Source organism: Peromyscus californicus, unplaced genomic scaffold, assembly GCF_007827085.1.
Source record: "Peromyscus californicus insignis strain IS unplaced genomic scaffold, ASM782708v3 Scaffold_24__1_contigs__length_46423439, whole genome shotgun sequence".
NCBI classification, from domain to species: Eukaryota; Metazoa; Chordata; class Mammalia; order Rodentia; family Cricetidae; genus Peromyscus; species Peromyscus californicus.
In genome coordinates, this window is record NW_026294535.1 from 28,519,516 (window position 1) to 28,534,415 (window position 14,900).

Below are 14,900 nucleotides of genomic sequence, written 5' to 3' on the forward strand. Positions count from 1 at the left end.
ACACACACACACACACACACACACACACACAGATTTAAATTCTGTCACCATAGTGGCTCCTATTTGTTTTCTGTGCATTTGGTAACAATTTAACAGCTTTGTTAGAAGGAAATTAATATGTTTATGAACTATGAACTATTCCATGTAAGTGTATAAAATATACTCGGCATTTACAGAATAATAAAATCAGTACTTGTTTACGTAGGACGGCAAGTTGAGAAGGGATCACTGCTAGTACTTAGAAGTCCTCAGCTGTAGCCCTGATCCCCATTCGCTGTCACACCTGCGTACCAGATGGCCTCAGTTCTCACCTATGGTTTTTTTCTTGCCTTGTATTTATAGTAATGATACTGTCATGTGTGCATATCTAAGAAATTTGGGCCAGGCGGTGGTGATGTGCGCCTTTTAGCCCTGTACTCGGGAGACAGAGGCAGGTGGATCTCTGTGAGTTCAAGGCCAGCCTGGTGTACAGAGTGAGTTTCAGGACAGCCAGGGCTACATAGTAAAACCTGTTTCAGGGGGAAAAAAAATTTAGAGGCACTAAGTAGTATTCAAAGAAAAACTTTAGATAAATTGAATAGTTTATTTGAGCAAGGATAATTCATGTATCAGGCAGCATTTGGTACCAGAAAGAGATTCAAAGAGTTCGGCTCTGCAGTGTGGGCAGTGTTGATAGACAGAACTCAGAGTGGAGTACAGGGCAGCTTTTTGCCTTACCTGAGCATGGCTTGATCAGTTAGTTTCCTGTGACTGGCTGGAGCTCAGTGGCTTTATGGTCTTGGCTGAGATCCGGCTTTCTGTTGTAAAATTAGACCAAGTTAAGTTTGCATTCACTTGTAAGCAAGTTGTTTTGTAGTTTGTTCTATAGGAACTCAAGGTACAGAGACAGCCTCAGTCCAAATATCTTCTGCCTATTTAACAAATTGACTGGTGCAAAGGGGCAGTATTACCAGAGAAGACTAGGCCTCTCTGGGTTATAGCTTGGCTTTGAAGTCTTTGAGAGTTTCCATAAGAGTCTTGTTATGGTTGGACATAAGTGAACTCAGAGGCTCATGTGTTTCAGGCTTGGTCCCCAGGTATTGGTGATATTAAGAGGAAATGGAATCCTGAGGGCTCGAACTTCATCAGTGGATTAAATCCTTGATAAATCCTTGGTTCTGAATAGACTAGTAGAAGGTATAGCTTGTCTGCAGGCCTGTCCTCTTGTCTCCCTTGGCTTCCTGACTTCTGTGAAGTGAGCAGGTTTCCCCACATGCTCCGACCACCATGATGTTCTGTCTCACTACAGACCTTAGCCACAGGACAAGCCAAAACACACGTGGACTGAAGCTCTGAAACCCCGAGCCCAAACCCCTCCTTTCCTTTTCAGTCGCCATAAGGCTCTGTGGCGAAGATTGGGCAGAATCGTTACTAGTGAGACCTGGAGAAGTCGGGTGTTCAGGATTGCTTGCAGTTTGGTTCCGGACAGTAGCGGGAATATGGTAGAAGTATTTTGTACTGTGTAGCTCACAATATCCTATCAAGAATAGATGAAAAGTAGGACACTTCGGTGTACTAGAAGTATTCCCTAATTCAAATGCGGGTTTAGGGAAAGAGACAAAATTCTAGTATAGACTAGCACAAGCTTACGGTCAGAGAAGAACTTGGGCAAAGCTGACCCAAGCAGTTCTCTTTGAGAAAGGTGATGCCCTGGAGGGACTTTTTGGTGAAAGCAGCTCTTTTACATTTGATGATCTCTTGTATGCCACACAGTGGTGATTTATTGTCACTTTATGCACAGTATATATGCTGGTACTGTCTTTCCAGCCTGGTATCCTGGGACAGAAGTAAGCCCTAGAGGAATTTATTTACATGAGTGTTTTCTCAGTTCTCTCCACACAAAAAAGAAACAGTATGTGGTTGGAGATGTTGCAGAGACCTGGGAGATCGTGAACTCCTCCCGAACAATGGATACCCTTGTGCAGTACGCTGGATTCTACTGTAGAACCTGAACTGAGAAGAGGTGCACTAGAGGATTCTTTAAAAAGCACGCATGGAGAACAAAGAAAATAAAAACATGCGTGAAAAGTTCGATTTTGAGTTCTATAGTGTCTAAAAATATCTTAGTGTATTCTAATACGTAATAAGGAGTTTGGCAGGGTTGGGATTTCTAAATGAGGCATCATTCTCCTTGAGCTATTGAAGACATTGGCTTGTATGTCTGGCCTTTTCTAGTATTATTAATGAATATTTAAAAACTATTCATCAGTAACCCATTTGCCACGTGCTCCACTGTGATTTGCTGCTGTGAATTGTGTACAAAAGGACTATTTGATATAAATACTGGCATGTGGCTTGGCTTTTGTGCCTCTGCAAGACCATGGCTGCTTGTGAATCTCAGGTTCAGTTGTCAGGTTTGTGTTGCAGATGTATTCCCATACTTGTTTATATTCTTTAGAAAAACTCCTTTCCTCTATCATTCCTTGAATTGTAGGAGAGAACACATTCTAATATTTTCAACCTGGAGCCTTCATAGACTTTACATAATAATCCTATAATATAGATGCTTAGCATTTTATATTTAAGGAAATGGAGACCCCATTAAATTTAAACCCTATCTAACTGTTAGAGGATAATGCCTTTTGTGATAATATCTTCTTTATTCCTTGAAAGGCAAGCGCCAGCTACATGAATTAATTATAATTCTCTTATTGTCTACAAGTAATAGTAGTTTACATTTTATGATATGGGAAGAGTAAAACAATACAAAAACAGAGACAGCACACTGGCAGCTTTGGTGGGATTAGCTGTAAACTTCCTGTCACCGTAATTTTGAAATGCCATTGCTAAGGAAAAGAAACATATCATTACACAGGAAATCCAGTTGTGTTTTGTATCTTTGTCTCTATGTAGCCTTGGGTGGCCTGGAACTCACTATGTAGACCACCTGCTTCTGCCCCCTGAGTGCTGGACTTAAAGGCATGTACCACCATGACTATCAGAAATTAAGATTTTAAATGCCTTTTCTAATAAGGAGAAACACTCTCAGATTATATGGAAAGATGTTTTATATGAACCAAGAGCCAGTCTTGAAGTGTGTACATGGTAAAGAAAAAACTGAATCTTAGAGCAAAGTCCTTGTAAGAATAAACCATCAAGTTTAATTGTAATGAAGTAAGGTAGAGTAAGGCAAAAAGAATTTAATAAAATGAGAAGAATTTTGGGAATTTTAACAGGCATAAGGAGATGGTATAGTTTATTTCTTTTGAAATAGGAAATTGTTTGTTTTTAAGTGGGCAAAGGTTGTTGGTAGATTATGTATTTTGAACCATTCCAGCACAATGGAGAGGGACTGTAGCAGCTAATGCTTCAAGGGAGGGTGTTAGAGCGCACGGCGTTGTTACGGGGTCATTTTAATCTGCTGTGTTGATTGGTTCTCATTAACCTTGTCTTAATGACTCCTGTGTTCCTCCTAGAAGTAAAATTCATGTGTTAATTCTCTGCTGTAGCAGTTGTGATCCATCAGACTTGTACTTGAAAGAATATCTTTCCTTATGAATTCTTAATCATGGCCAAGACAAGCAGCGGATTAGATATAAATCTAGAAGCTTCAGGAAAGATAAAAAGTATAATGTTGAGATCTATTTTTGAAGTAACCAAAAGCTGGAAAGAAAAGAGTCGGAAGAGGAGGGAAGCATGGCCAGATACTACAGAAACATAATAGATGTGGTAAAAGGCTCGTCGTTTTGAGAAGAGACCCTATTACTTCATCCAAAATGGCTAAGTATTGATCTTGCTTTGTTTTTCTAAGGCAGCAGTTCAGTGTAGGGCATCATTCTTCTGATACAAGCGTAAAACATTAGTGGAGTAGCCCTTTAATCAATTCATTTGTGAAAAAGGAATGAGGAGCTTGGCTCAATGCCTCTCCTGTCAGTCTCCCTATCTGTTTATTGCTGATTTGACGGTCTCTAGTCCTCCTTTGCTGTTAAATGTGTGTGTCCTTTGTTTGTGTGGCTGGTGGGGTTTGCTACATTTGGACGTGAGAGAAAAGCTGCCTTTGCCATATTGGGCTAATTAGCCTTCTGGGTGAGCATATATATTAAACAGACCTTCTAGCCATGAAAGAAGGGAGTTCACAGCAGCGTAGATTTTCTTCATGTGCTGGGGTTTCGTCGGTTTTATTTCCTCCACGAATTGATGGCCGAAAGCTTGTCCGGAATGCTTCATTTGGAGGATACAATGAACTTTCTCCTTCCTTGCAAGGTTTGTTTGTCTAAGCTTGCGTTCTTGCCTTCATTTCTTGTATATTCTTACTGAAAATAAGCCAGGGAATCTTAAAATCAGAATGCTGTGCTTCATGTAAACAATTCTGTTCTGAAAGCTTAGCTTTCCATAACTGCCTCTCTATGACTACGCTTTCCCGTGGTCTCTCTCAATAGTCTCCATCTAAAACTTGAGAGCTAACGAGTCAGAGAAATAAGAACCTTCGTTTTTCATTGTGTGCATTTTGATTGAATTGTAGAAATAAATTAGAGCATGTCTGAATTTGACATACAATTCATATGTATTTCTTTAAAGAAATGGTATTGACAGAGGTTGTAGCTGATGAAACCCAGCTCCTTAGCACCAACAGCTGTTTCTGTAGGTAGTAATTATAATTGATGTTTAGCAGATATGCTAGTCTTACGGCTTTTATTCTTGACTAGAGTGAAGTTCTCCATCTAAATATAAATTTGTTTCTAGGCTTATTTATGCGAAGATAATTTTTTCTAAGAAAATTATGTTACATACACAGTAATATTAAATAAAATTAGATACTTTACAGTTATCATCTAGGCAATTAAATGATTGGTCAATAAGATATAGACAACTTGAGCTTTTATTTGAAAATGATTTATTGAGGTAAATATTTGGTTATACATTTTAATGTAATTTTTATGTTTTCAGATTATGAAAATTAAAATTACAGCCTTTCCCCTTACATTAAAATTTTTTAATATTCATGGTAAATAAATATTGACTAGAATTTGTATGTATTTTTCTGACATTTACATTTGTTGAATTTGAATAGAGTTTCTGTTTTATCCCCAACCTTTATTTTTGGCTCTTTGTGAATAATCATGATGATAAGTTTATGCATTATTTTGAGATATATAATTTAAATAATTATAAATTCACTAATTTCACATTCTTTTTAAACAATGTTTTCAAAAAATCCATAGTTTTAAGCTGTACCTAGGTATAGCTTTGAACAGTATTTAATCCATATTGTCTTCTTAACACAGTGTGGCTATGATCACGCTTTTTTTTTTTTTATGTCCTTAAGTAGTGAGTGTCAGTTTTGGTGTGTTTTTATTCAGACGTGGTTTTAAAATGCAGTATCCTGAAGCTTTTAGATGCTGTTAAGTATTGCTTTTGCTTGTACAGTGAGACTCGGTTCTTTTTTATATTATCCTCTTGACTGTATTTTTTAAGTCATTGCTAGGTATAACAGTATATGTCATTTGTTGACCTTCATACCACACATCTGCTTAGTATTAATGAATAATCAGTGACCTTAGTATTTCAACAATAGAAAACTGCCCTGTTTGAAAATTTGACATATACTTAATTAGGTGACTAAAGGCATAATTGTGAGTTTATCTTGTCAAAGAATGTATTTAAAATAATTTTTGATAGTTTTGTTTTAATAGATGAGTAAGTAATACATGATTTGCTGTGTCTCTCAATTCTTCCAGTATAGAAAGTCATGCAGGATGCTTCCTACATGATAAATTCAGTAGAATCAGGTACTCTAGAGAAAGGGCTTTTTGTTGTGTATTTAAGTTAAAGGTAAAAAGAAATATATATCTGATGTCTTCTGAGATACTTTATTGTACTGAAAAACTATCCTAAATGCATTTGCTTTCATCTAATAGCATTGGAGTAGAAATTAGTTCTACATTATTGATCTTTCAACTTTGTTTTACATGTCAATTTTTTTTCATTTTAATTTTCATAGGAAAGTTGATCCGTTTCTGCTTCCATCTCTATCTTTCTCTCCCCACACCATTCTAACTAACGAAATGTCTTGTCTTAGCCCTGATAGTGGCCTGTATCCCGAGCTCCACCCCTGCTGGGTCCTCACAATAACACTGGGCGCCGCGTGTTTTTGCTTAGTTCGGGTCTGATTATGTCTCTAAACCTCAGTTCTTTTTTATGGCTGTAGTCATTGTACTTGTTTCTAGAAGACCACCTACGAGTTGTGGGACACCTTTAGCAAAGAATCCACCTATCAAAGGCTATAAACTGGGGTCGGGGATTTAGCTCAGTGGTGGAGTGCTTGCCTAGAAAGCGCAAGGCCCTGGGTTTGATCCTCAGCTCAAAAACAAAAAAAAAAAAAAAGGCTATAAACTTCACTGCAAGCTTTAAAAGTACTTTTTTACTTCTTCTATTTAAAAAAATTACAATTATTTGGGGCTGGAAAGATGGCTCAGTGGTTAAGAGCACTGGCTGCTCTTGCAGAGGACACAGATTCAATACCCGGCACCACATGGCAGCTGAAAATGCCTGTAACTCCAGTTTCAGGGGTTCCCACACCCTCTTCTGGCCTCCATGAGTACCAGGCTTGCACATGGTACACATAAATACATGCAGGCAAAGTACCCACACGTATCTAGTAACATTTTAAAAAGAACAATTGTTCATTTTTTTCCGTGTGGTTGGTAATGGGAGCATGCTGTGGGCTGGTGTGGAGGTCCGAGGAAACCGTGCAGGATTTGATTGACTCCACCCTGCGGTCTCAGAGATTGTCCACAGGTTGTCATGCTCAGTGTGATGGCAAACACTGCTGCCCACTACCTGCTCATCCATCTTTCCGGCTCTCTTAGCAGCTTTTGTTTCCATACAATTTTTTAGTTCTTGGATATTCAGCATAGTAATTGTTTGTGATAATTCTTTATTTACTTAATAGATGGCTGTTAAACCTACATTTGTAGGATACCCAATTTTTAAAAGACCGAAGCAACATAAAATTTGCTTTTATGTTATATCTAATTAATGATTGACAAGCCAAGTTTGTTCCTGGAGTGAACCTGGTCAATGATGCTAGCATTCTTATTCTTTAGAAAGTTGATTTACTTAGAGCTAGCATTCTATTTTATTAGAAGAAAACACTATGTACTAATAAGAAATTTTCTAATGTAAAATTTATTTAGATGAGAAACTAAAGTCATGGAAGCTAAACAAAACTTGACATGGCTTTCTGACTGCATGATGGAAGAGTTCTGTTCAGTAGAATGCTTGCGAGCCTGTGACCGCGCCAAATATGAAAATACTAGAACAAAAGGATATGCTAGGTGTTTGAAATGCCAAGTTATGTGTGATGCATTTGTTTGGGGGAACTGTAATTAGGAAATTCTTTTGTATTAGTTTTGATGATGAGAACATTTTGGAAAGGCATCAGTCTGTTTTGTTTTTAGAGAGTGTCTATGGGACTTTCTTTAGGTCTTATGGTGTTCTCCCCTAGAGCAAAGGGGAACCACTGGGTTAAATTGCTTCCTTCTCCAAGGTCTGCAGCTCATGAATGATGGTGCCGGTGCCGGAACTGTCCTCTCTTACTCTTCTACTGCCTTCCTCATGAGCAGATCGCACAGTATTACACGCTTAGGCTTAGGACTTGGCTCCTCTCTAGGCACCAGCTTTTTCTGACAAATAAATGATAGTTGACTTCAAGCTCACGGAGTCCCACAGATTCTGTTTCCCCGAGGGCTGAAATTAAAGGTGTGCACCACCATCCCTGGCCACTACTTAATACTTTTGACAAAGTCCCAAAGGTCCTAATAAATATATTTTCATGGCCTAAGTTTTAAAGAAAAGGTCATGATAAATACACTTTTATGGCAGATTTTTTTTTTAAAGATAGATATTTTATACCTTTTTAGGAGTTCAGATCTATCCCGTCTCATGGGAAGACCTAGCGTAAACACTAGCAATAATATTTTACATTATTGCCTTGGAATTTCTCTTGGAAATCCAGTGTGTGATTTGGAAATTTTTTAATTTTAGGACTTTTAGAGGAGGTTTTTAATACATTTTGTGTGTTTTATATTGGTCATCTTTTTTTTTAACTTTAGTTGAAATTCAAGGAATTCGTTGGATTTGTATATTTTAGAAAGAGTATTTGTATATTTTAGAAATTTAGTTGAAATTCAAGGAATTGGTCAGATTTTGTATACTTAACTTCACTCATTTATACTTAAAATTATAATTTGCAGTTACTCATGATATGATATAAAGCTAATTATATGATTAGCAAGTTCAAAGTATGAGACTTTTAAAATGGAATTCTTTGATTTGTAATATGTGATCTAGGTTCATGAATGTCATTTTCCAACATTTGAAATGTTGTATGCCATTGCCTTTTTTTTTTTAAAGTTTGCTTTAGGACTGGGGGAATGGCTTAGTTGGTAATTTACTCTTGTGAAAACCTGAGGACCTGAGTTCAGATCCCAGCACCCTTGTGAAAACTAGGTACAGCAGGACCGGCCTGGAATCCGGGAGGTGGAAACAGGAGGCTCCCCGGGGTTTTCTGGCCCTAGCCAGATGGGCAAGCTCCAGGTTGAGAGAGAGAGAGTTGTGATGAGAAAGACGATGCCATCAGCCTCTGAACACATGTACACACGAGCACACAGGCATTCACACGTACACACGAGTACACAGGCATTCACATGTACACACGAGTACACAGGTACAACGTTTACTTCACAGCCTTGTTTGATTGCTGTTCTGTTTTTAAATAGGCAATTAGCTGGACACTTTTCGTAACATAGTAAATAGGTTCCTATTAATGGAGGGACACGAAAACAGCGCTGGAGAAAGGGAATTCTATTCATGTGAAAGAAAATAAGAATTGTTTTTCTGTTTACAAAATTGTACTTTTAGAGAATGTGTTCTTTCCTGTGTATATTTAGAGGTTCTTTGAAGTTATTAGTCATTAGTATTGAGAATTTTTTATTGCTATATTTGTTGCTTTGAATACATTTAAAAATTTTCAAGTTTAATTCAAGTTTTGTAACTTTTTGTGTACTTTATATTTAAGTTCCAAATTCCTGTGAGTTTTCATATGAAAATCCATGTTGCATTCATGAAGATTTCCCCTTCCCTATATTAGAGCTGAGTAATCTTTACTTTTTCTAGAGAAATATTTTCTCATACTACAGATTTAATTTAGTTAAAATATCTGAATCAAATACATTTTTAATTATAAATCCCAAGCAGAATAAATTATATTATTATCATTGATGTGTTAAAAATTATTTTGAAATGCTTCAGGCATTGGTTCTGTTGTTGATCCATCTTGGTGAGGTATAGGCAGAGCAAAGTATAGGGAATAGCTAATGTTACCTGCCCTTAGAAGTAAAAGGAACTTCATTAAGTTTTGTATCGTCTACACCTGCCTCCCACATTCCAGTATTGTCAATTCGCTAATGGGACTCTTGAGTAATAACTGAATTGCTCTTTGAATAAGGCTATATTTGAATATGGGATACAGGCATGTTTGTCCCTCTGTGTTCATGTGTTTAAAATTTTTATTATTTTTAGATTTATTTATTTTTATGTCTACCTTTTGCCTTTCTGTATATATGTGTACTTTGTGTGTGCCTTATTTCCCCAGAGATCAGAAGAGGGAGTTGGATTTCCTGGAACTCAAATTACAGATGGTTGGGAGCCACTATGTGGCTTTCTGCAAGAACACGTGCTCCTAACCACAGTCTCCTCAGCCCTGTTCATGAATTTCAGATTCCTGCTTTTAGACTATTTAGAAATGATAAGGGTCAACATTAATGCAATGTAAACTACATGCAAATTTCTGTGCCAACTTTATATACATGCTCATCTAATTCTTTTTTTTTTTTTTTTTTTTGTTTTTTTGTTTTTTCGAGACAGGGTTTCTCTGTGTAGCTTTGCGCCTTTCCTGGGACTCCCTTGGTAGCCCAGGCTGGCCTTGAACTCACAGAGATCCGCCTGGCTCTGCCTCCCGAGTGCTGGGATTAAAGGCGTGCGCCACCACCGCCCGGCTCTAATTCTTATATTAAACACATTATTAGGTATTTATTTCACTTTTTGAGATGATGTCTCACTGTATTACCCTAGCTAGTCTCAAGCTTCCAGATTCAGCTATTCTTCCTGCCTCATCCTCCCGAATAGCTGGTACTGCAGGCACACCTCCCCACACCAGGACTGGATGGTTGGTTGGTTGGTTGGTTGGTTGATTGATTGAGTTCCCTCACCTCTTCCTTCCCCTCCTTTCCTCCCTTTCCTTTGTTATTTTTTCTTTCCCTCCCTCCTTCCCGTGTCCTCTCCTGTGCCTTCTCCCTCTCTGATTTCTCCTTTACTGAGGAGTTATTTTCCCACCTGTCTTTATCACCTTCTGTAATGTCATCCCAGTTTGACAGTAAGAGAGAAAAGTTAGGTCAGCTCACTAGCCTTCTGGGGATGTATCTTGAATAGTAGAGAGCATTTCTAGCATGTACATGGCGTTGATTTAGATCCCCATTACTGTGTACACTGGGTGAAGTGGTACTAGCCTGTGTAAACCCAAGGGGAGTCAGAAGTTCAGGCCTTCCTTGGCTCCATAGCAAGTTCAAAGCCAGCCTTAGCTGCATGAGGGCCTGTCTCAGCAGAAAGAAACTGGGAGGAAGAATAAGAAAGGAGCTCGCTAGGATAAAAGCTCTGAGAGGACGGTTTCGTGCAAGGTGGTCCAGGAGCACAAAACCAGCATTCAGCTTGACACTGGTGGACTCGGGGAACTCTTGATTGCTTCTCTCTGCATTAATTTTTTAAAAAAAAACCCTAACAACTTATTTTTCTTCTTTGAGAATTTCACAGTGCACACAACATAGTTCTATTATATGATCATATTCACCCTCCAGACTCCCCCCAACTCTTCCCAGATACACACCCTTCTTCCTCCCTCCACTTCCCAACTTTGTTCATTTTTTAATGTACATGTGATTGATTGAATGGATGAGTACCATGTGTTTGTGGGTGCAGAGGCCAGAAGGGAGTGAGAGATCCCTGGGAGCTGGACTTACAAGCAGTTGTGAATTGCCTGATGTTGGTGCTAGGAACTGAACTTAGGACCTTTGGAAGACTTGCAAGTGCTTATAACCCTTGAGCCATCTCTCCAGGCTCCTACCCCCTTTAAAACTCCTCAGAATCTAGCTTGGCTCCACCTTAACTTTAAAGAAATGCGGTGAGATGATGATAAGCCATAGTAGTCCGAGCTCTGTAAGCACAGATGAATGTCAAGTGTATCTAAATTGAATGGCTCATGTTTGCTCTTATGTTTAACGATGGTATATTCAAAAGTTGTAATAATTGAATATTGACATTTCCCCAAAAGGTTTTGAAAGAGGAAAAGAAGATATTTCTCAAAATAAAGATGACTCTTCACTGTCAATGTCAAAGAGCAAGGTAGGCAAACTGTTGTTCCCAATATGTGGCAGGATGTGTTCCCTGCATTTAAAAGAATGGTCCTGGACTGAAGTCCTGTGAGTGTTGAGAAGAATTTTTGTGTCGGTGTGTTTAAGCCGTGTAGTATATGTGGGAAGTATAAAGGTCTACACTCGGACTGACTGAGGTGCTGCTGAGTACTTGGAAAGTACTGGTTGGTCACTGTTGCTCCCCTCAGAGTGACACTGGCTTTGGTGTGTGGGCTACAGCAGAACTTCTCAAACTGGAATGTGAGAGTGCCATTAAGAGATGTCTCAGGCTTCATAATTCTAACAAAACACCTTTAAGTATTTTAAATGTATTTATATGACAGTCAAAATACATACATTTACCAGGTAATGAACAAAGATCTGTGTAGTGCTATCCTATAATTAAAATAGGGCATTGCTATTCTAAATCAGTATTTTTAAAAACACCACTATAATGATGTGGTGGCCCTCTACAGATTGATAAAGTTGAGTGCGTTTTCAAAATTTGTCAAGGGATTTGACTTTTGATTTGTTTTCTGGTAAGATTTAGTAGCAGCAACAAGAGCTTTCATAGAGAGTTTGGAATCAACTTCAGTGGTTGGAAGACTCTCTCCTTAGCCCAGTGAACTTACTCTGTGCTGTTTACAGCAGTAGCCTTTGCTCATCCTGCCCTGGGTGCTCTTCTCCTGGTCTTAGGAATAGTTGAGAGGATTACGGAGTGTGTTTGGATGCATGCTTTGTACATACTATTCATAGTTAACATTTTATTATTGGGCACATGTGTGCAGGTATATGTGTACATAATGGGCATACGGAGGCCAGAGGAAAAACCATGACTGTTTTTCCCTAGGCACTATCCATCTTGTTTTGAATACACAGGGTCGGTCTTTTGTTGGCCTGGAATTCATTCACCAAGTAGGTGAGACTATCTACAGCGAGCCCCAGAGAATCTGCCTCCCCACTTTTTAGCATTAGAATTACAAGCACACACGGCCATTACCTGTCCCCACCCTGCCACTGTTTTCTGTGGGTTCTGGGGATCTAAGTCAGGACCTCAGGCTTTCCAAGCAAGTGTTTTGTCAAATGCGCATCTCCCAGCTCCAGTGCACTGTAGTTATTATGTAACATTTCCTTTCTTACTCGTTGCAAGGTTTGTAGCTGAGTCCCAGATAACAGGCGTATTAACAAGATAAAAATATGCATATTTATTTAACATTTGACTGCCATGTAATGTTGGAGCCTTCAGAAATGATGACAACCCTCCCCCCAAAAACAAATAGGAAACCTGTCTATTTTTATGTTTTGGTTTGATGGAGAGTACAGGTGTGATTGAGCAAAAAGGATGGCAAAAGTGTCTGAACTAGTTGCACGCTCCTCGTCTAGAATGCAGTGCTCTAGGTTCGGTTCCCAGCTCCATTAAGAATAAACAAAGAAACAAAGAGAATGTTCTAGTTTGCTTTTAATTGCTGTGATAAAATACCGACCAAGCCAGCTCTCCGGAGGAAAGGGTTTATTTGGCGTACACGTCCATGTCACAGTCCGTCACTGAGGGAAGTCAGGGCTGGCTCTCAGTCAGGAACCTGGAGGCGAGAACTGAAGAAGAAACTGAAGAAATGCTGCTTACTGGCTTGCTTAGTCTGCTTTCTTATGTACCCCTGGACCACCAGCCCAGGGCTAGCACCGCCCACAGTGGGCTTGGCCCTCCTCCATCAGTCGGTAATCAAGAAAATGCCCACAAACAATCTGATGGCGGTAATTCTCCAGCTGAGAGCCCTTCTTTCCGGGCCACTCCAGTTTGTGTCCAGTTGACAACCCCCCCCCCCCCCAGCAGAGAGGGTAGTGAAGGGCAGCCCTCAGGCGTGTGTGCTGAGATACAAACCCCCCCAGCAGAGAGGGTAGTGAAGGGCAGCCCTCAGGCGTGTGTGCTGAGATACAACCCCCCCAGCAGAGAGGATAGTGAAGGGCAGCCCTCAGGCGTGTGTGCTGAGATACAAACCCCCCCAGCAGAGAGGGTAGTGAAGGGCAGCCCTCAGGCGTGTGTGCTGAGATACAACCCCCCCCCCCCCAGCAGAGAGGGTAGTGAAGGGCAGCCCTCAGGCGTGTGTGCTGAGATACAAACCCCCCCAGCAGAGAGGGTAGTGAAGGGCAGCCCTCAGGCGTGTGTGCTGAGATACAAACCCCCCCAGCAGAGAGGGTAGTGAAGGGCAGCCCTCAGGCGTGTGTGCTGAGATACAACCCCCCCCAGCAGAGAGGGTAGTGAAGGGCAGCCCTCAGGCGTGTGTGCTGAGATACAACCCCCCCCAGCAGAGAGGGTAGTGAAGGGCAGCCCTCAGGCGTGTGTGCTGAGATACAAACCCCCCCAGCAGAGAGGGTAGTGAAGGGCAGCCCTCAGGCGTGTGTGCTGAGATACAACCCCCCCCAGCAGAGAGGGTAGTGAAGGGCAGCCCTCAGGCGTGTGTGCTGAGATACAAACCCCCCCCAGCAGAGAGGGTAGTGAAGGGCAGCCCTCAGGCGTGTGTGCTGAGATACAACCCCCCCAGCAGAGAGGGTAGTGAAGGGCAGCCCTCAGGCGTGTGTGCTGAGATACAAACCCCCCCAGCAGAGAGGGTAGTGAAGGGCAGCCCCCAGGCGTGTGTGCTGAGCTTCTTCTTGGTGTCTCTGTGTCATTGGATCCTCCTGTAAGTATAGGAGGGCATTTGCTGCAGGGAAAAGTTGAGTTTCTTTTATGGCCTGTTCCCAGGAAGAAAGAGAAGATACAGCGGAGAAGGGCCTTCTTCCTCTGCACTTGTCCTGTAGTTTCCTTCATCTTAAAATAAGCAGAATGCTACGATGCTGGGTTTGGAGCACTGTGTGCTGGGCTCTGCTGGGCCAGGGTTTCTCTGTGTAGCCCTGGCTGTCCTGGAACTCGTGCTGTAGACCAGGCCGGCCTTGAACTCACAGAGCTCTTCCCGCCTCTGCCTCCCAAGTGCTGGAATTAAAGGCATGTACCACCACCGCCTGGCTTATAACTTGTAATTTTTAAAAATCAAAGAAAAATGTACCCTAAGCACTGTAGCTAGAAATACAGTAGACTTATTTTTTAAAGTTTGTTTCTACACAGTCGTACCAGAATCGTCGAATATACGGTGTAGGAATATTCCTGCTCAGAAGCTCTAAAGCATAAATACCAAGACCGATGTGCCACAGCCTTCTAGTTCCATCTGTGTAGGTGCAGAGCTAGGGCAGGGACTGGGGAGCCCAACTTTGCAGACGCTGATGGCCACTAATGACCAAGACAGACGACATGTGCCTTGTTACACCTGTGCTTTGTATAGAAGAGTATTGAGGGTGTTGATCTCTAAATGAAGTAGGAAGTCGACGTCTCCATTATACTAGGCCATCTCAGCTGCTCAGAAACTCCATATGGCTAGTGGCTGCCGTGTCAGAAGACTCAAATGTAGTGAATGGATGAGCACT

The 14,900-nt window shown here is 40.7% G+C and overlaps 1 protein-coding gene across 11 annotated transcripts in view; it reads left to right on the forward strand.

Moving 5' to 3' along the window:
• The window catches only part of Osbpl8 (oxysterol binding protein like 8), a 151,609-nt gene that overhangs the window by 79,009 nt on the left and 57,700 nt on the right, over positions 1-14,900 (forward strand). For 9 of the 11 annotated variants that reach the window (XM_052753317.1, XM_052753318.1, XM_052753319.1 and 6 more), the window contains one exon: positions 11,366-11,436. In XM_052753317.1, the coding sequence (XP_052609277.1) occupies positions 11,366-11,436 (71 nt within the window). Of the gene's footprint in view, positions 1-3,906; positions 4,243-11,365; positions 11,437-14,900 lie in introns of those variants that run through there. The other 2 variants (XM_052753325.1, XM_052753326.1) reach the window with 2 other exon arrangements.